The sequence below is a fragment of the Anomaloglossus baeobatrachus genome, chromosome 4 (genome assembly GCF_048569485.1).
Source record: "Anomaloglossus baeobatrachus isolate aAnoBae1 chromosome 4, aAnoBae1.hap1, whole genome shotgun sequence".
Taxonomy (NCBI): Eukaryota; Metazoa; Chordata; class Amphibia; order Anura; family Aromobatidae; genus Anomaloglossus; species Anomaloglossus baeobatrachus.
Genome location: NC_134356.1, coordinates 418859506 through 418881863, shown reverse-complemented (window position 1 = coordinate 418881863; position 22358 = coordinate 418859506). Strand labels below are relative to the sequence as shown.

General features: G+C 47.0%; 1 protein-coding gene across 1 annotated transcript in view; it reads left to right on the top strand.

Annotated features, from left to right (window-relative positions):
• KCP (kielin cysteine rich BMP regulator) overlaps positions 1–22358 on the top strand; it is a 338287-nt gene that overhangs the window by 302224 nt on the left and 13705 nt on the right. The window contains exons 48-52 of the mRNA XM_075345388.1: positions 5315–5457; positions 6543–6715; positions 21121–21232; positions 21673–21774; positions 21918–22082. Coding sequence (XP_075201503.1) covers positions 5315–5457; positions 6543–6715; positions 21121–21232; positions 21673–21774; positions 21918–22082 — 695 coding nt within the window. The remainder of the gene's footprint in view (positions 1–5314; positions 5458–6542; positions 6716–21120; positions 21233–21672; positions 21775–21917; positions 22083–22358) is intronic.

The following is a 22358-nucleotide window of genomic DNA, read 5'->3' as shown; positions in this document are numbered from 1 at the left end:
AAGGGCTCCGTCATTTAAAACCAACCCCTCATGGCGCTCAAGACCACGACAGTCGGGGAAGACTTCTTCAAGATCTCAGCGGTATTAGTCCAAATGACTGTCGGCCTTCGCACGGAAGTGCCGGACTGGTGGGAGGACGGCTGTCCCTGTTTCAGCAAATCTGGCTTCCGTTGACAACAGACGCCTGGGTCAGAGAAATCATACTATCAGGCTACAAGATAGAATTCACTTCCCCCCATCAAGACGTTTCTTCCAATCTCACCCCCCCGAAGCACCCACTTTTTTCACTCCATCGACTCTCTTCTCCAGTCCGGAGTTTTAATCCCAGTTCCGGTCTCCGACCGCTTCAAGGGCTTCTATTTGAATCTCTTTGTGGTACCTAAAAAGGACGGCACGGTTCGCCCCGTACTTGACTTGAAGCTCCTCAATAAGTCTGTCAAAGTTCGGAAGTTTCGAATGGAGTCCCTACGTTCTGTGATTTCCTCCATGGAGGTCGGAGAATTTCTAGCTTCCCTAGACATACAGGATGCTTACCTTCATGTGCCAATATCCCAGTCACACCAACAATTTCTCCGCTTCGCAGTAGCAGAGCAACATTTCCAATACACTGCACTCCCTTTCGGTCTCGCATCGGCTCCCGGAGTCTTCACGAAGGTCATGGCGGCCGCCATGTCTATCCTTCACTCTAGAGGTATCATGGTCATTCCCTACTTGGACGACCTTCTGGTCAAGGGTTCTTCTTTCAACGACTGCCTCGAAAGCCTTCGGATCACCATCGACACTCTTTCCCGCTTAGGATGGCTAATCAATCGGCAGAAGTCCAATCTGACCCCGGCCCGTCGGATTACCTTCCTAGGCATGGTATTCGACACAATCCAGGGATGAATTTTTCTCCCACAGGAAAAGATTCTCTCGCAACAGCAGGGAATACAGGTCCTTCGTCGCTCATGTTCATTCTCCATCCGATTTGGCATGAGAGTCCTCGGTCAAATGGTAGCGTCTATGGAGACAGTTCCGTTCGCCCAGTTTCATCTTCGCCCCCTTCAGCTAACCATACTGAGGAAGTGGGAAAAGTCACCTTTGTCATTGGATCACAGAATTCATCTGTCACTGGGAACTCTTCGATCCCTTCAGTGGTGGACCAGTTGTCACAATCTCACCCAGGTAGTTTCTACCGCCCCGCTGGCAGATAGTCACCACCGATGCCAGCCTCTTAGGCTGGGGCGCCGTCTTTCGCCAGTACGCGGCCCACGGCCATTGGTTTCTCCAGGAGAGTCGGCTTCCCATCAACGTCCTGGAAATCAGGGACATTCTGTTAGCCCTGCAACAGTTCCAGTACCTCCTGGTGGGCTCTCCGGTCAGGATCCAGTCAGACAACGCTACGGCGGTGGGGTATATAAACCACCAGGGAGGAACAAGAAGCGTCATGGCTATGAGAGAGGTCAAGAGTATCATTCAGTGGGCCAAGTCATATGAGTCGATGATCTCGGCAGTGCACATTCCCGGTGTGGAAAATTGGGCAGCTGACTTCCTCAGCAGGGAAGGTCTTGCTTCCGGCGAATGGTCTCTCAACAGGGAAGTCTTCAATCAAATCTGCCTCTGATGGAGAGCCCCGGATGTGGACCTGTTGGCCTCCCGGTTCAACCATCAGGTTCCCTAGTTCGTCTCCCGCTATCACGAACAGCGAGCAATAGGAGTAGACGCCCTGACCCTCTCGTGGAACCACTTCAGTCTCCCGTACATCTTCCCCCCTCTCCCTCTGATCCCCAGGGTCCTCAAGAAAATCAAGAGGGAAAGGGTCCCAATCATCTTTGTGGCCCCAGAGTGGCCCAGGCGGGCATGGTTCGCGGAACTCACGCAACTCGTCGCAGATACTCTCTGGCGTCTACCAGACCACCCAGATCTTCTGTCCCAGGGCCCTCTCTTCCATCAGAACTCAGAGGTCCTAAATTTGACGGCCTGGCTATTGAATCCTGGGTGCTAGCTCAGGCGGGCTTAGCTCCCAGGGCGATTCAGACCATGATCAGGACCCGAAAAACGTCTTCGTCAAGGATCTATTACCGCACGTGGAAATCCTTCTTTCGGTGGTGTGAGTACAACAACAACACTTCTCCTCTCTCCTGGTCCATCCCAGCAAATCTGTCCTTTTTGCAGTCAGGGCTGGACGCGGGTATCTCTCTAAGAACTCTTAAGGGCCAAGTGTTGGCTCTCTCTATCCTTTTCCAAAAGCCTCTTGCTACTCGCTCACAAATCAAGACCTTCATTCAAGGGGTTGCCCACTTGGCGCCTCCATACTGGGATCCTCTGGAGCCATGGGACCTTAACCTTGTGTTGGGTACACTACAGGAGTGTCCCTTTGAGCCCTTGAAAGAAGCCTCTCTGTCCCATCTCTCCTGGAAGGTGGTATTTCTAGTGGCCATCACCTCCATCAGGAGAGTGTCAGAGCTGGCTGCTCTCTCCTGTCGGTCCCCATTCCTGATTTTTCACCAGGATAAGGTGGTGCTGTGCCCGGCTCCCTCTTTTTTACCGAAGGTGGTGTCGCCCTTCTATCTGAATGAAGAGATTGGGCTCCCTTCCTTCTGCCCACGCCCCTCGCACATCTTAGAAAGGCCACTACACACTCTGGACCTAGTTCGTGCTCTCAGAACATACGTGTCAAGAACTGCTCCATTTCGCAAGTCTGATGCGCTGTTCATTCTTCCTCCAGGTCCCAAAAAGAGAATGCCGGCTTCCAAAGCCACAATTGCAAGATGGATCCGGTCGACCATATCTGAGGCCTACAGGATCAGGAACAGGTCACCTATGCGGGGAGTGAAGGCACATTCCACCCACGCGGTGAGAGTGTCTTGGGCGATCAGGCATCAGCTGCGCAGGTTGGCAGAGCTGCCACATGGTCTAGCCTGCATACTTTTGCGGGGTTTTACCAGGTACACACCCAGGCTTCGGCGGACACCAGTCTGGTGAGAAAAGTTTTGCAGGCGGCAGTCGTACACCTCTAGAGGTAGTGCGGCTCTTACACGTAGTAGGCACTCTCATAAGGGGAGCTGTCTATTCGTAAAGTGTTAAAAATTCCCACCCAGGGACTGCTTTTGGACGTGTCAAGGTCCTGTGTACCTCAATGAAACGAGCAAGAAAGAAGGATTTTTGTGTACTCACCGTAAAATCTCTTTCTCTGAGTCTTCATTGGGGGACACAGCTCCCACCTTGATTTTTGTTTTGTTTTGTTTACTTGTTTCTGTAGGTTTTGTCCCGGTCCCCATATGGCCGGAGTACTGATTATTGATTATTACATGTATTGAGTTTTGCATGTTATCAATTACTACATATTATTAGTTATTACTTTTGACTTAGATATGGTTGTTCTATTTCTCTTCCTACTGCTTGTGTACAAAACTGGCAGGGATCCGCCTCCGGCTCGGGGTGTACTCTGCTAGGGAGGAGCTAACATCTTTTTGTCTACTTAGTGTCAGCCCCCTAGTCACAGCACCATACACCCAAGGTCCTGTGTCCCCCAATGAAGACTCAGAGAAAGAGATTTTACGGTGAGTACACAAAAATCCTTCTTTTCCATATATGTCTATGAGCCTGTTAGTTCAGGTCAGGAAACCCATGTGCAAGAAATTGTAAAATATGGATTTTTTTTGTATCTAGCTTTAAGAGCATCCTTCCATTAGGACAGACTCATTAGGTCATGTAGACATCTTGGAAGGGATAGGCAAAGTCAGTGGTCAATACAGAATAAATATGTGACACCATAAAATGTAAATAAAAGGCCCTTAGGCTAAAACATAGCATGAAGATCCATAAAATAAAGAATAGTGATGGGCGAACCGGAACTGTAAAGTTTGAGGTTCGTACCGAACACATAGTGTTCGTACACACGATCCCAAACACGAACCTTCTGGGAAGCTCGTGTTACACTTTGGGTCCAGTTCGGGTCCAGGGGCTGTAAAAAAAAAGCACATTATTAAAAAACATTATGATTATACTTACCGCTGCCACGATACATCCTGCAGACTCTATCTCCCGGCCGCTTCTGCTTCTGGGTCCGATCATTAACTTCTGCTGGTATTCACTGCACTGCTCATAACTCGGCAAGCTTCAGCTATTTTCAGCCGTGTTCGCGGTGACGTCAGGGTTCATCCAAGTTCATGGCTGAGCGAGTCTTGCATCGGTATCACCCGGCACGGCGCACACTCTCCTGACAGGAGCTTGTCGGCTTCATGTATTTCCATGCAGGTGAGGCGCTCCTGTCAGGAGAGTCGTGCCATGCTGGGTGATACCAATGCAAGACTCACAGGAGTCATACGCAAGTGGAATCATACCCTCACTGTCAGCCTCCTTCTCGCTCTGTATAGAGCAATTGTGATATACAGACCCCCCGCCCCATCCCATAACTGTAAAGCCCAGTTCGTGGTTCGGACGCAAGTTTGTGTTATCTCATAACCCGAACTCGAACTTTACAAAAAGCTCGGGCGAGTCTCCTGAACACAAACATCAAAATATTTATCTGTGAAAGAGAAAAGCGCACATAGGGTCTTACCCGGGATGGGATTAGAAATAATGTGCCAAAGACACACTCACCTATTGAAGTTATGTCAGGCACAACTCCTTAAATGTACATATAGTTAAATGGTGGTCAGCAGCAGCCCTGAAGGAAGCGATGAAACAATAAGGGTAAAAAGAGAAATGGGGGTAAAAAAATAGGGGTTCCCCTATCATGTGGTCATTGCTATATTGTTCCTTTTGTTTTTTTTTGTCCTGAAGAAGAAGACGGATATGTCTTTGAAACGCGTTGACCTGCAGAAATAAAGAAAAAGGAAATTATTATACCCCCTTGGATTCTTGTGGTTTCTATCGCAGCATTAAACCCGCATTTCTCTTTTTACCCTTATTGAACACGAACATCAGGGAGTACGCCTATCACTACTAAAGAACTCTGTTGGGTGCTGTGCATTTATTTTGCAAGGAGTTGGACTAAGGGGGAACAATGTCTTTTTCACATGTATCATTCTTTTTACATGTCGTCATTGCAAGTACAAAAACTTTCAGGTACGACTCTTCAAGGATTCATAAATTCATTTATTGCAAAATTCTAACAATTCAGCCGGTAGTTTTGTCGTAAATCCAACTTCAAGGAAAGGATTTTAAAAGCAGAGACACTGCAAGAGTAGGTGAAGCAAGCCTACACATATAATATTCCAGAAGATCTTTCCTATTAAAGCTTTTCTCAGCAGAAATGAATAGACATAGTGCAGAGAAAGTTACCTGTTTAATGGAAAATAAATACTAAAGCATCATCATCTTCTGACAGCTCCTGCGGTCGCCTGTTGGTATCAAGGCCAGAGATATCTTTCTAATGAGCACTGGCAGGTGGATGAGTGTACAGCGTGTACCTGTGTTTCTGGGGAGGTGCACTGCCACAGTGAGAGGTGTCCACAAGTATCCTGCACCGCTGTGAGTACTAACTACATCTCATTTACATGGCTTATGTGAATTTAGACTTGGCATAAAAATAGCAGCCCTTCTTTTACAGCCATTGTCACAGTATATTTAGTTTAAGCAATAGGTTAAATAATGAGTGAAATTACTACTCTTGTACCAATCCCTAAAAGAAAGTGGTGTTCCTAAGTCACCTGATGTGCTCTAGTATTTGAGAAGCTGTATAAATATGTAATAAAAAACAATTAAAATTTAAGTCATCAAAATATACACATTCATCTGTGTAATAAAAGGGGGGTTTCTGTATAGCCATAACAATACAGGGGGACAAAGTCATGCCCCAATAAAGATAAGATACAGGCTTATCCATTGGCGCTACTCATGGGGTGAAGGCCAAGTATTCAGATCAATCACTCTTGAGCCGGAATGTGACTCCAGGAAGGTCTTGTAGGATTCAGCAGTGTTAATCCCAATTGGTCCTGCTCAATGGATGCAGGATTCCAGTAGCATAATGATAAAGCGAGGTATTGTGGGGGTCTATCCCGCCACAATATGAGATCCTCGTTTCGTGTGTCCAGTGTCGTGGCTGGGACATTTCGGCCGATGGCGCCCCTAGCAACGTGGCAATCCACGAGATAAAACTCGGAGAATGACAGCGTGTGACGTCACTACTCGTTAGTTAACCTATTGTTTATACTGCACTACTGACAGGAGTGTTTTGCAACATTACTAGCAGCTGCCATTATATCTCCTCCCTTTCTTTCTCCCTCTCCCCTTCTTTTTTGCCTTTTCTGGGTACAGATACCATGAGCTATTTATTATATATTTAGTTTAAGGTCTATAGTTAGATATGAAAGAAATCAAGGAAAAGTAGTGAATACACATCATTTTATGTATCCTGCTCATAGTCATGTCATCACAAAAATACGAGTTTATAGATTCCTGATAGAATAAATGGCCTAATCTTTGATTGCAGTTTTCTAGTCTCACTTTACATTCTTGTGGAAACTGGTTTCTATCTACTAACATTAGCCTGATGATAGTAAAATTAGGCACACCTTTCATGTCTTGGATAGCACAGTTACGTCTCTCTTTTTTAGGATGAGACTCCAGCCCTGATACCTGGCATGTGCTGCCCACACTGCATCCCTCGTCCAGCCACCTGTATAGCCTTTGGAGACCCACATTATAGGACTTTTGATGGCAAGATGTACCACTTCCAAGGTAGCTGCACCTATGTCTTGAGTGAAGACTGTGAAGGTGGAGACTTCAGGTCAGTCATAGTTTTCATGCAAGATGGAGATTGTTTCACTTAGTCATATATTGTATATAGATAGATGCTAGAGTTACTAGACACAATCAAAAGAATACAGCAGCACTCTGTAAGCGCTAGGTTGTATGCAGACACTGAGTATGTGAAACCTGGACTGCATAAGTGTCATATAGAAAATAATTTTAAAAACAAAGGTACTTGGCACATAAATTACCCAATTAATGAGAGCTGACAAGGCATACCTGTTTTTAATGGGACCTTAATCTAATATTTATCAAACATGCCACTCCCGGGCTAAAAGCCAGGTAGGATCCAGCACTACTTAAAATACAGCCTTTGAGTGCCTTCAGAGGTCTGTAATCATTGGTCCGATCTCGGATTATTGTGTACAAGTTGCCTGTGCGTTTTCCGACACGAGCTTGACAGCTTCATGTATTTCTATCACACCGGGTCAGGAGACGTGTGACCAGGGCCAGATTAAGGTTGGTGGGGGCCCCTGTGCAGAAAATCTGGTGGGGGCCCCATAACGTTAACATTTTTAGACATAACAGTAGAGCACGAACTGTAGCATTTAGATATAAATCCAATGAGAAGGTATCTTATCCTGTTCTGCCACATTCAGATTTACAGTACTACAATACAGATACAGTCCATGATAACTCACAGCCGTCACTTATACACACAGTACAATACAGACACAGTCCAGGATCACTCACAGCAGTCACTTATACACACAGTACAATACAGACACAGTCCAGGATCACTCACAGCAGTCACTTATACACACAAAGTAGTTACTCACATATTTTTATTGATCCCAATGTTAAGACAGTCTAAGGATAGTAAAAATGCAGAAAGGGAAAGTTTTCACTGGCAGCAATGGTTGCTAAAAATAACTGTGCTCTATATTGTATTATCTCCGGAGTAGTACATAGCAGCTGATGTCTGTACACGGTATACCATACACAGTATCAGAGGTGGATCTAGGTTTTCCTGTCCATGGAGTAGGAGTTCAGTTTGGCGCCCCCTCCTATACACGGCTTATGCGGTTTGAGTAGTTGTCATGTGACCGCTCATACGCCATTTTCACACGTGCCGATGAGCTGCTCTTCCTAACTCTCTCAATGATCAGTGAAATACTACATCCCATAAAGAGAGGCAGGAAGAGAAGCTAATTGTTACTCAAAGTATTAAAATGACCTGCAAGTGGTCATGTGACCACTTCTGGAATTAGCAAGCAGAGCTGAATCCTTACATTGAGTATATTACAGGTTGTTGGATTGGGCATGCTACGGGGCTTACTTTTATTAGTAAAGGGGTTGTCCAGGTCGACAAGGAAAATTTGTAGTTATCCTATATGACTGCAGACTTCTGAATTCTCACAGCTTGCGGACTGCACACTGTCATGATTTTCCCGTGCCATGAGCAAGTAGTCATGGGACTGCAAGTATGCGATTTGCTTACTTCCGGACACATTCAAATTAGACGTGTGCAGCCTCACTCAATAGTTACATGCCCTCAAGCTCTCACTGCTGGCATCGGAGAGTCCTGACAGTGTGCAGTGTGCACACTGAGGATTCAGAAGTCTGCAGTCACATAGAAACTTTCATCACAAACCTGGACAACCCCTTTAATGCTACTAACATAATGTAGAAACCCTTGCGGTGATGTAATTTTACAAATTATGGCTTGCTACATGTGTACAGGATCAGAATCAGTAAAATGTACATAAATACACTGTGTGCAGAATTATTAGGCAAATGAGTATTTTGCTCATATGATACTTTTATACATGTCGTCCTACTCCAAGCTGTATAGGCTTGACAGCTAACTACCAATTAAGTAAATCCGGTGATGTGCATCTCGGTAATGAGGAGGGGTGTGGTGTAATGACATCAACACCCTATATAAGGTGTGCTTAATTATAAGGCAACTTTTTTTCCTTTGGCAAAATGGGTCAGAAGAGAGATTTGACGGGCTCTGAAAAGTCTAAAATTGTGTGATGTCTTACAGAGGGATGCAGCAGTCTTGAAATTGCCAAACTTTTGAAGCGTGATCACCGAACAATCAAGAGTTTCATGGCAAATAGCCAACAGGGTCGCAAGAAGCGTGTTGGGCAAAAAAGGCGCAAAATAACTCCCCATGAATTGAGAAAAATCAAGCGTGAAGCTGCCAAGATACCATTTGCCACCAGTTTGGCCATATTTCAGAGCTGCAATGTTACTGGAGTATCAAAAGGCACAAGGTGTGCCATACTCAGGGACATGGCCAAGGTAAGGAAGGCTGAAAAACCACCACCTCTGACCAAGAAACATAAGATAAAACGTCAAGACTGGGCCAAGAAATATCTTAAGACTGATTTTTCAAAGGTTTTATGGACTGATGAAATGAGAGTGACTCTTGATGGGCCAGATGGATGGGCCAGAGGCTGGATCAGTAAAGGGCAGAGAGCTCCACTCCGACTCAGACGCCAGCAGGGTGGAGGTGGGGTACTGGTATGGGCTGGGATCATCAAAGATGAACTTGTGGGACCTTTTCGGGTTGAGGATGGAGTGAAGCTCAACTCCCAGACCTACTGCCAGTTTCTGGAAGACAACTTCTTCACGCAGTGGTACAGGAAGAAGTCGGTATCGTTCAAGAAAAACATGATTTTCATGCAGGACAATGCTCTATCACATGCATCCAACTACTCCACAGCGTGGCTGGCCAGTAAAGGTCTAAAAGATGAAAAAATAATGACATGGCCCCCTTGTTCACCTGATCTGAACCCCATAGAGAACCTGTGGTCCCTCAAAATGTAATATCTACAGGGAGGGAAAACAGTACACCTCTGGGAACAGTGTCTGGGAGGCTGTGGTGGCTGCTGTACGCAATGTTGATCGTAAACAGATCAAGCAACTGACAGAATCTATGGATGGTAGGCTATTGAGTGTAATCATAAAGAAAGAGGGCTATATTGGGCACTCATTTTTGGGGGTTTTGTTTTTGCATGTCAGAAATGTTTATTTCTAAATTTTGTGCAGTTATATTGGTTTACCTGGTAAAAATAAACACGTGAGATGGGAATATATTTGTTTTTTATTACATTGCCTAATAATTCTGTACAGTAATAGTTACCTGCAGAAACAGATATCCTCCTAAGATAGCCACATTTAAAAAAAACCCACTCCAACTGCCAAAAATATTAAGCTTTGATATTTATGAGTCTTTTGGCTTGATTGAGAACATAGCTGTTGATCAATAATAAAAAAAATCCTCTAAAAGACAACTTGCCTAATAATTCTGCACACGGTGTACAGCACCAGAACTAAAAGCAATACCAAAATACATCACTAGCACCCTCATCAGTAAACGAATATATCACCAGAACTACCAATACATGACTACAGTACCAAATTTACTACAACAATATATTGTAATGTCACATCCCCATATACATCTGTATCACATGAATTAACAACTCCCAGTATGTCTTTAACAATTGTAAGAAAATGCTAGGAGTTATCAGTATTTATCAGACTGTGGACCATACAGGAATCACAGTCCTGATGAGAAGCATTGAGTATCACAAACATACAGTTACATCCAGGTACCTTGTAGGTGACATCTTATCTGATCGGAGTCATCTTATTCTTTCTTCTCCATCTTGTCCAGACGTCATGATGACTTTTCACTTCCACAGCTCCCTTCTGCAGACCTCCCGGGCCTTCTGCAGCACATCTCGACATTATGCCCTTAAAATAAATAGCAAAATGATTATAATGCTCCTAAATATAAATATATGACCTACGCTGTGCGTCTGAATAAATAATTGCCCCTCACTGTGCTCCCTGCACAAAATGACCCACACAATGTCATTCTTATGTTCTGGGCCCCCTCTTCACACAGTCCTCTACATAGTGTACCCACTATACTTCCAAATGTCTATACTGTGCCCCCTCCTCACACTCCCCTTCCCGAGCTGTACCCTCACACTGTTCCCCATGCTATCCCCTCTCTATACTGCCCTCACCCTCAGTACCAAAATCACTATAGTACAACTCAGTCTCACATTCCCCCTCCTCAGCATACTGTGCCCTCCATACTGTGCCCTCACACTGGCCACTATACTGCTCCTTCTCTATACTGCCTATCTCCTTCACTATCCAGTCACTATACTGCACCTCAGTCTCACATTCCCCCAGCTCAGCATACTGTGCCCTCACAATGGCCACCATGCTGCCCCTTCTCTATACTGCCTACCTCCTTCACTATCCAGTCACTATACTGTACCTCCGTCTCACATTCCCCCTCCTCAGCATACTGTGCCCTCCATACTGTGCCCTCACACTGGCCACCATACTGCTCCTTCTCTACACTACACCTCAGTCTCACATTCCCCTCCTCAGCATAATGTGTCCTCCATACTGTGCCCTCACACTGGCCACCATGCTGCCCCTTCTCTATACTGCCTACCTTCTTCACTATCCAGTCACTATACTGTACTCCGTCTCACATTCCCCTTCTTCAGTATACTGTGTCCTCCATACTGTGCCCTCACACTGCCCACCATGCTGCCCCTTCTCTATACTGCCTACCTCCTTCACTATCTAGTTACTATACTGTACCTCAGTCTCACATTCCCCCTCCTCAGCATACTGTGCCCTCCATAATGTGCCATCACACTGCCCACCATGCTGCCCCTTCTCTATACTGTCTACCTCCTTCACCATCTAGTCACTATACTGTACCTCTGTCTCACATCCCCCCTCCTCAGCATACTGTGCCCTCACACTAGCCATCATGCTGCCCCTTCTCTATACTGCCTACCTCCTTCACTATCCAGTCACTATACCGCACCTCAGTCTCACATTCCCCTCCTCAGCATACGGTGTCCTCCATACTGTGCCCTCACACTGGCCACCAAGCTGCCCGTTCTCTATACTGTTTATCCCCCCTCCACTACCCAGTCTCTATACTATGCCCCTCACACTTTTATCCACCAATACTCTCCACTTACAATATTCTCCCACCATACTGCTGCTTCACACTTTTTAATGGTGCCCCCCTGATTACTGTGCAGGGGCAAATATGACGCATGCCCCCCAAAGATACGCTCCTGTACAGTGTACAGGAGAATACATGACTGTTACACAATATACTGTGATACAGACACCAGATGTTATACAATATACACATTATTATATACCATCTGATGTGTGTACACAGTATATCACACTACTCTGTACACTGGATGTGGTATACCATGTACACAGATATACAATATACAATGCCCTGCACTGATCACACATGGACCTACAGGACAGGATGTAATATATTCTATATGTAATATGGGCCATATACTGTAGTATAATGTGTGCTGCAGGCTCAGATGTGATCAGTGAAGGATTCTGTGTAGTGATGTCTCTGCTGGAGATCAGTGTGAGTTATTGCAGGGGAGGGGTGAGGCTGATGACCCGGCACTGACAGCCCGACCTGATCTGCAGCAGTTCACACTCAGCAGAGTGGCCGCTGTGCTGACACTATGGGATCCCGTCTGGAGTTATCAGCGGCGTCCTGCTCCCTCCTCACTGCAGTCTCCTGCCCGGCCAGCACCATAATTAATGACCTCATACTTACCGGGATCCACTGAGACCTCCGGTCCTCCCACAAACTCCTCTATGGCAGGAACTTAGAAGCAGCAGCAGGTGCGCGGTGACGTCATCCTGGCAGACGCAGCCCACACAGCCTGCAGTGGGCGTGTCTGCAGCACAGTGACGGCCGGGATTGAAATACCTTAAAGGTACAGTGCGGTCTTGAACCACTGCGGCTTTAATAAAATGGCGGACACACAAATGGTGGTGGGGGCCCCCTCAGAGGCTCTTGTGGTGGGGGCCCCGGGGCTGAAGCCCCGCCTGCCCCGCCTATAATCCGGCCCTGCTTGTGACCAATCCGTGCATTGCAATCTAAGATCATCCTGATATTAAGGGTCATCTGCACGAGTTCTTAGGCTGATGGGAAGAATGCTCAGTCAAATATGAAGGCAGTCTATACTGTAAAAACAAAAAAAAAAAAACTAGCTGGCACCTTTGAACAGATTAAAGCAAGTGTGAACAGGTGCAAGCTGCTAAACGTATATTGCAACATTACCTAAGTACTAAGATGTATGTACACATACTGGACATACTAGAAACTAGAGGTATATGTATCTATTCAAGTTAAATTGACTTCTCCTCTAATTTTATAAACACTTGTATTCTCCAAAAAACAGGGTTTGTTTGTTTTTTGAAGCTTTCTCTGTGCGACTTCAGCAATATGATGACTAGCTACTAGTGATGAGCGAGCATGCTTGTAACTACTCGGTACTCGCACGAGTATCGCTGTACTCGGGCTGCTCGGCGGGGACCGAGTAATCTCGCGATACTCGTGCTGTACTCGTGGTCTTCATTTCTGCATGTTGGCGCTCTTTTGAGAGCCAGCCCTCATGCAGGGATTGGCTGGCAGACCACTGCAATGCCACAGCCCTGTTAGTTGTGGAATTGCAGTGATTGGCCGGCCTGCACAGCGTGACCGAGCCTTTATACCGGCCGGCGCGCTGTGCTCTGCTCACAGCTATCCACACAGTCAGTGCAGGGAGAGTGTCGCTGATTCAGGGAAAGCTTTGCGGCCCTTTATAGCTTTTTCAGTTGCAGGGCTGCAAACAGTGTGACCAAAAGTCCTTCTCAGGACTATTCTAGTTGTATACAGGCAGGCAGGGTATAGCCAGGTCGGAGTACAGTAGCAGAGTCCTTCTCAGGACTATTGTTGCTATATACAGGCAGGGTATAGCCAGGTCTGAATACAGGCTAGTGACCAGAAGAGTCCTTGTCAGGACTATTGTACCAGTATACAGGCAGGCAGGCAGGGTAGTGGTGACCGTATACCAGCCTTCATCATATCTGGGGCTGGTGTACACAGTGTAAAACAGTCCAGATAGTGTCTGACTTGTCTGTAATTGTCGCTCCCCAAAAAAACCTGTTAGGTTCTTATTGCGTCCGTGCTTGGTTTTTAAAACCGCACGTGTGTGCCTGTTGGTGGCAGCGTACAGGTGCACTTGTGTGCAATTTCCACAAACTTTGATATAACGCACAAGTAGTGAATATACACGTCAGCAGTGCACAGCATTGCAAAATGCGCAAGGGCATTGGCAAGGAACAAGGAAGTGGACGTGATGGTGGTGCAGGCAGAGGCCGAGGTCGTGGGCAAGCTCTAATTTCGCCACAACAAAGGGCCACATCTAGTCGCTCGCACATCCTGTCCCAAATTCTTGGGGACCGCAGCAGTACACCGCTCTTGAACCAAGACCAGTGTCAACAGGTTGTTAGTTGGATAGCAGATAATGCTTCCAGTCAGATTGGCACCACCACAAACACTCTGTCTTCCACACGGTCAAGTGTCAGTAGCCGTGATACTGCACCGCACATTTCTGAACCTGATCCTCCTTCCTACCACCAGGCTGAGTACACGTCCTCCTCGGACATTAATGATCCCACACTTGGACACTCGGAAGAGCTGTTCACGTTTCCAGTCACACATTCTGGCCTCTCGCCAGCTCATATTGAAGTGGGTCATGAGGAGATCGTCTGTACAGATGGCCAAATATTTGAGCAGCCACGTTCTCACGAAGTTGGCAACGTGTCTCAACAAGTGGTGGACGATGATGAGACACAATTGTCAGGAAGTCAGGAGGAGGAGCAGGGTGCGGAAGAGGAAGACGACGTGGTGGATGATCCAGTAACTGACCCAACCTGGCAGGAGGATATGCAGAGCGAGGACAGCAGTGCACAGGGGGAGGGAGGCGTAGCATCACAACAGGCAGTAAGAAGCAGGGTGGTGGCCCCAGGCAGAAGTCAGGCAACCGTTCCCCGGAACAACACGACGACACAAGGTGCCTGTACAAATGTTAGGTCTTCCCGAGTCTGGCAGTTTTTTAAGTTGGATCCAGATGATTCAAAAAAGGCCATTTGCAACACCTGCCGTGCCAGCATCAGCAGGGGTACCAAAACTAGCAGCCTGACCACCACCAGCATGATCAGGCACATGTCAGCCAAGCACCCGACTTTGTGGGAAGTACAACAGAGTCGAGGAGCAGTGCTTGCTGATGTCACTGCTACGTCTTCGCTGGTTGTGCATGCGAGCCAATCCCCTGTCCATGCTGCCTGCGAACAAGCCTCCTCCACTCCTGCACCTGCAGTTGCCTACGCAGAAAGAACACCATCATCAAGCACGTCCTTGTCCCAGCGCAGCGTTCAGTTATCCATTCAGCAAACCTTTGAACGCAGGCGCAAATACACTGCCAACACCCCACATGCCACAGTTCTAAATGCTAACATTTCGCGACTGCTTGCGCTGGAAATGTTGCCTTTTAGGCTGGTGGAGACAGAAGCATTCCGTGACCTGATGGCGGCAGCTGTCCCACGTTACTCGGTCCCCAGCCGCCACTATTTCTCCCGGTGTGCCGTCCCCGCGTTGCATAACCACGTGTCACAAAACATCACACGTGCCCTGAACAACGCTGTTTCACCCAAGGTCCACCTAACCACAGACACGTGGACAAGTGCTTGTGGGCAAGGCCGCTACATCTCGTTGACGGCACACTGGGTTAATATTGTGGAAGCTGGGACCCAGTCTGAGCGAGGGACGGAACACGTCCTTCCCACACCAAGGTTTGCAGGCCCTACCTCAGTCAGTGTTTCACCCACACTCTACAGCTCCGGAATGTCATGCTCTTCAGCCTCCTCCTCCCCCTGCGCATCCTCATCCACTGTACCCTCCACACCAGTCACAAGCTGGAAGCACTGCAGCACTGCCTCGGCGAAGCGGCAACAAGCTGTGCTGAAGCTAATCTGCATAGGTGACAAACCCCACAATGCAGAAGAGCTGTGGACAGCTCTGAAACAGCAGGCAGATCACTGGCTCACACCTCTGAACCTAAAGCCAGGAAAGGTCGTGTGTGACAATGGCCGGAACCTGGTGGCGGCTTTGAGGCGAGGCCAGCTGACACATGTTCCATGCGTGGCCCATGTGCTCAACCTCGTGGTTCAGCGGTTTCTAAAGTCATACCCAGAGCTGTCTGATCTGCTGGTAAAAGTTCGCCGCCTGTCTGCACATTTTCGAAAGTCACCTACTGCTTCAGCCGGCCTTGCCGGCTTTCAGCGCCGTTTGCATCTTCCGGCTCACAGACTGGTGTGTGATGTCCCCACGCGTTGGAATTCAACTCTGCACATGTTGGTCAGGATATGTGAGCAGAAGAGGGCAGTTGTTGAGTACCTGCATCACCTAAGCCGTCGGGAAATGGGTCAAACTCCACACATAACACCTGAGGAGTGGAGATGGATGTCAGACCTATGTACCATCCTCCAAAACTTTGAGGACTCCACCAAGATGGTGAGTGGTGATGACGCCATTATTAGTGTCACCATACCGCTACTCTGCCTTCTAAAACGGTCTCTGCTGAAAAACAAACATGATGCATTGCAGGCGGAGCGCGATGAGTTGCAGCAAGAAACAGTAGTGGGTGTGGGTGATAACACACAGCCCAGCCTCGTCTCATCACAACGTGCAGTGGAGGACTATGACGAGGAGGAGGATGAAGACATGGAGCAACTCTCCGGCCAAATTGAGGATATGACATGCACACCAGTCATATCCTCGGTTCAGCGTGGCTGGCCAGAGGACAGGGTAGATGAGGAGGAGGAGAGGAGGAGGAGGAGGAGGACAGCATGTTCAGTCATCTTGTTGGTCAGGCTACTGAAGTCCTGGCTGTTAAGAGTCTGGCGCACATGGCTGACTTTATGGTAAGCTGCCTGTCTCGTGACCCTCGCGTTAAGAACATCTTGGCCGACAATCATTACTGGTTGGTAACACTGTTAGACCCACGCTACAAGGAGAACTTTTTGTCTCTTATTCCCGTGGAGGAGAGGTCAACCAAAATGCAGCAGTTCCGGAAGGCCATAGTCACGGAAGTAGGCAAAGCATTCCCCTCACAAAACGCTAGCGGCATAGGTCAGGAATCAGTGGACAACCGAGGCGTACAGCCGAGAGAGGCACAAGTCCAATCCGCCAGAGGTAGGGGAACAGTCTTTAAGATGTGGGACAGTTTTCTCAGCCCCTCACGTACCACAGCCCCTGAGGTGCGGGGTAGTGCCACAAGAAATCCTAAGTTTGCCCAGATGCTGAAGGAGTACCTTGCAGATCGAACAACTGTACTCCGACATTCCTCTGTGCCTTACAATTATTGGGTATCCAAGCTGGACACGTGGCATGAATTGGCTCTCTACGCCTTGGAAGTCCTGGCCTGCCCTGCTGCTAGCGTTTTGTCAGAGCGTGTTTTTAGTGCCGCAGGTGGAATCATTACAGATAAACGCACCCGCCTGTCAACTGAAAATGCTGACAGGCTGACTCTGATCAAGATGAACAAGGGTTGGATTGGGCCAGACTTCACCACACCACCAGCAAATGAGAGCGGAATTTAAAGTTTGCCATGTACCTCCACTCACCCATGGGTACACACTTCTGGACTTTGGATAATCGCTGGACTGCTCCTCCTTCTCCTCATGCGCCACCATGATGATGACCGTTACAAATTGCAAAACTTAGGCCTTTGTTTCAGGTATACCCCCAGTGGTAAATTTTTTCGCCCATTCTTTGCAGAATGGACATTACAACGACAGGAGACCCGCTCCTTTGCAATGGGAACAATGTTTTGAGGCCCTCATGCACGTCTCTACCCAGGGACAACGTGGAGCCTCCCAATTTTTGGCTGCCATGCCTAAGGGCTATACTATAATACACCCACTTCCTGACAATGGACACTTAATGTTTTGAGGCCCTCATGCACGTCTCTACCCAGGGACAACGTGGAGCCTCCCAATTTTTGGCTGCCCTGCCTAAGGGCTATACTACAATAGACCCACTTCCTTACAATGGGCACTTCAGGTTTACAGGCCATCATGCACGTCTCTACCCAGGGACAATGTGGAGCCTCCCAATTTTTGGCTGCCCTGCCTAAGGGCTATACTATAATACACCCACTTCCTGACAATGGACACTTAATGTTTTGAGGCCCTCATGCACCTCTCTACCCAGGGACAACGTGGAGCCTCCCAATTTTTGGCTGCCCTGCCTAAGGGCTATACTACAATAGACCCACTTCCTTACAATGGGCACTTCAGGTTTACAGGCCATCATGCACGTCTCTATCCAGGGACAACGTGGAGCCTCCCAATTTTTGGCTGCCCTGGCAAAGGGCTATACTAAAATAGACCCACTTCCTTACAATGGGCACTTCAGGTTTACAGGCCATCATGCACGTCTCTATCCAGGGACAATGTGGAGCCTCCCAATTTTTGGCTGCCCTGCCTAAGGGCTATACTACAATAGACCCACTTCCTTACAATGGGCACTTCAGGTTTACAGGCCATCATGCACGTCTCTATCCAGGGACAATGTGGAGCCTCCCAATTTTTGGCTGCCCTGCCTAAGGGCTATACTACAATAGACCTACTTCCTTACAATGGGCACTTCAGGTTTACAGGCCATCATGCACGTCTCTGTCCCTGGATAGAGACGTGCATGATGGCCTGTAAACCTGAAGTGCCCATTGTAAGGAAGTAGGTCTATTGTAGTATAGCCCTTAGGCAGGGCAGCCAAAAATTGGGAGGCTCCACATTGTCCCTGGATAGAGACGTGCATGATGGCCTGTAAACCTGAAGTGCCCATTGTAAGGAAGTGGGTCTATTGTAGTATAGCCCTTAGGCAGGGCAGCCAAAAATTGGGAGGCTCCACATTGTCCCTGGATAGAGACGTGCATGATGGCCTGTAAACCTGAAGTGCCCATTGTAAGGAAGTGGGTCTATTTTAGTATAGCCCTTTGCCAGGGCAGCCAAAAATTGGGAGGCTCCACATTGTCCCTGGATAGAGACGTGCATGATGGCCTGTAAACCTGAAGTGCCCATTGTAAGGAAGTGGGTCTATTTTAGTATAGCCCTTTGCCAGGGCAGCCAAAAATTGGGAGGCTCCTCGTTGTCCCTGGATAGAGACGTGCATGATGGCCTGTAAACCTGAAGTGCCCATTGTAAGGAAGTGGGTCTATTGTAGTATAGCCCTTAGGCAGGGCAGCCAAAAATTGGGAGGCTCCACATTGTCCCTGGATAGAGACGTGCATGATGGCCTGTAAACCTGAAGTGCCCATTGTCAGGAAGTGGGTGTATTATAGTATAGCCCTTAGGCAGGGCAGCCAAAAATTGGGAGGCTCCACATTGTCCCTGGATAGAGACGTGCATGATGGCCTGTAAACCTGAAGTGCCCATTGTAAGGAAGTGGGTCTATTGTAGTATAGCCCTTAGGCAGGGCAGCCAAAAATTGGGAGGCTCCACATTGTCCCTGGATAATGTGGAGCCTCCCAATTTTTGGCTGCCCTGCCTAAGGGCTATACTACAATAGACCCACTTCCTTACAATGGGCACTTCAGGTTTACAGGCCATCATGCACGTCTCTATCCAGGGACAATGTGGAGCCTCCCAATTTTTGGCTGCCCTGCCTAAGGGCTATACTATAATACACCCACTTCCTGACAATGGGCACTTCAGGTTTACAGGCCATCATGCACGTCTCTATCCAGGGACAATGTGGAGCCTCCCAATTTTTGGCTGCCCTGCCTAAGGGCTATACTACAATAGACCCACTTCCTTACAATGGGCACTTCAGGTTTACAGGCCATCATGCACGTCTCTATCCAGGGACAACGAGGAGCCTCCCAATTTTTGGCTGCCCTGGCAAAGGGCTATACTAAAATAGACCCACTTCCTTACAATGGGCACTTCAGGTTTACAGGCCATCATGCACGTCTCTATCCAGGGACAATGTGGAGCCTCCCAATTTTTGGCTGCCCTGCCTAAGGGCTATACTACAATAGACCCACTTCCTTACAATGGACACTTCAGGTTTACAGGCCATCATGCACGTCTCTATCCAGGGACAATGTGGAGCCTCCCAATTTTTGGCTGCCCTGCCTAAGGGCTATACTACAATAGACCTACTTCCTTACAATGGGCACTTCAGGTTTACAGGCCATCATGCACGTCTCTATCCAGGGACAATGTGGAGCCTCCCAATTTTTGGCTGCCCTGCCTAAGGGCTATACTACAATAGACCCACTTCCTTACAATGGGCACTTCAGGTTTACAGGCCCTCATGCACGTCTGTATGCAGGGGCATTGGTGAACCTCACAATTTTGGACTGCCCTGGCAAAGGAAAATACTACAAAGACTCACTTCCTCAAAATGGGCACATTAGACTCAAGAGGCCTTCATGTACGTCTCTTCTCAGGGACATCGGAGTGCCACACAATGTTTTCACGTAAAATCTTTCATGTATTAATCTCAAAAAGTAACATACACCAGCTCTATCTCACTATTGGGTATGTGCCCTTAACATTTCCGCCATGAAAAATCATTTTGGGGTCATTTTGGAAGGTTTTCTGGTGAGTCCGTAAAAATGGCGTAAAATGCGGACAAAATTGTTCACAGCTGTGACTTTTCAGTGATAAATGCTTCAAGGGGTCTTCCCCATGCTGTTGCCATGTCATTTGAGCACTCTTCTGAGACTTTTGTGACATTTTTAGGGTTTCTCCATGCTGCCGGGGGGTCATTTCACAAAAATACTCGGGTCTCCCATAGGATAACATTGGGCTCGTTGCTCGGCCCGAGTACACGAGTATCTTGGGAGGCTCGGCCCGAGCTTCGAGCACCCGAGCTTTTTAGTACTCGCTCATCACTACTAGCTACCAACACAATTTTACTGAACTGTAGAGGGCTGGCAAAAGATTAAAAAGAAAAATAGTAATTTCTCACTTTTCATCTGTCCCACCAACCCTGCTGCTGGTCCTCAGTGCCACTTTTTTGCTGTCCCCAGTGGCACACTTCTTTGGTTTACTTCATTTTAAGCTAGTGCTTCTAGCTGGGCCATGTCTTTGACATTACTGTGCGCCATGCCATTGCACCACTGTGTTTCCCCAGAGGCGCTGACTAGGCCTGGGGCAAAATATACACGCAATTGTGTAAGGGGAAAAGAAGAAGTATGGAGGACTACCTAATCGGCTGGGGAGGACATGTGAGCAAGGAAGAGTCCATTATCTTTTTATATCCTATGTCAGTTCACAGGAAATAACTTTGATGCAAATCGAATGGTCTTGTAAATTCTGCCTGACGTGGCAAACTCGAGTCTTGGCAGATTGGCTTATCTCTAATAGATACGTTTCTCACTTATTACAAATGTAATTTCAAGGGATAGATATATTATATATCTATATAATAGGGAATTATTCAACATACATACTATGTTTTAATGAGATACATTACTATTGCAATTCTGTCTGTCCTAATAGTATCCATGTGACAAATGATGATCGTGGTCAACATGGGGTGTCATGGACCAAAGAAGTAACTGTGTTGATTGGTGATGCAGTGGTGCAGCTCCTTCAGGACTGGGTTGTGATGGTAAGCAATGCATATTAAAGAGGACCTGTCACTTGCCATAATTACATTTTATTTTTACATAATTTCGATGTCTCTGTTCTCTTAAGTCTGACATAGTTTTTATCTGTTTCTGTTCCTGCGATATGCCCCCTTTTCTCTGTATTTAAAGCTAGTATTTTTGGCTAACTTCCTGGGCTTGAGCTTCCACAGAGAAGAGTCCATGCTCACTTGGTAAACAGAGGACCCTTATCTCGGGAATGGTGTAGCATAAATGCCACATTTAGGGGAACAGTGGCATTTACACCTAGTAAAAAATTATATTTATGGCAACTGACAGGTTGCTCTTTAAAGAGATGATTGGAAGGGGAATGGGAATGTGTCAGATACTTTCATTGTAATTGTGCCATAATTCTCCATGATAATTTTTGTGAATGTTATTCACTGTCTGTCTGTACCCACAGGTTGATTACCAGACCGTAGAGCTGCCATTCCTAAAAGAACCCTACATTTATATTGAGAGGAAAACAAATACTATTCTGCTAAACAGTAACATTGGAGTGAAGGTGATGAAATATGAAAACTAACAATAAAGACTGAATTGCTGCCCATGTGTTACTAAGCTCCTAATTACTCTGGAAATTGGTCTGTAGAGGTTGGCATTGTGGTGTAATTGACTAATATTATTCTTTGGATTCATATCCACTAGGTACAGTGGAATGGACGTTCTCACCTAGAGGTCAGCGTTCCAGGAACTTATCGAGATCATCTGTGTGGCTTATGTGGCAATTTCAATAACTATCCTCAAGATGATATGCGAGATCGCAGGGGACAGATCCTTCTATCAGAGGCTGCCTTTGGGAATAGCTGGAGGGTAAGTTTATTAAAACTGGTCACAAAAAGGACCTTGATACCTTTATGAAAGTAAAACACAAAAAATGATGTATCAGCTGGTTTTCCTAGTATAACCGACAATTAGGTGCGGGCTGGGCAAAGGGACATATGCCCTCCAGGCTGATCTCACAACAGCTGCTTTGACCACCTACTAATTAAAGAGTAATTGTTTTAAATTTTATTTTATAAATCAATGGTACACATGAAAATAAGCAACGTTGTAATATTTGTTATCAGTGGAATCTGCTTCCGTCTC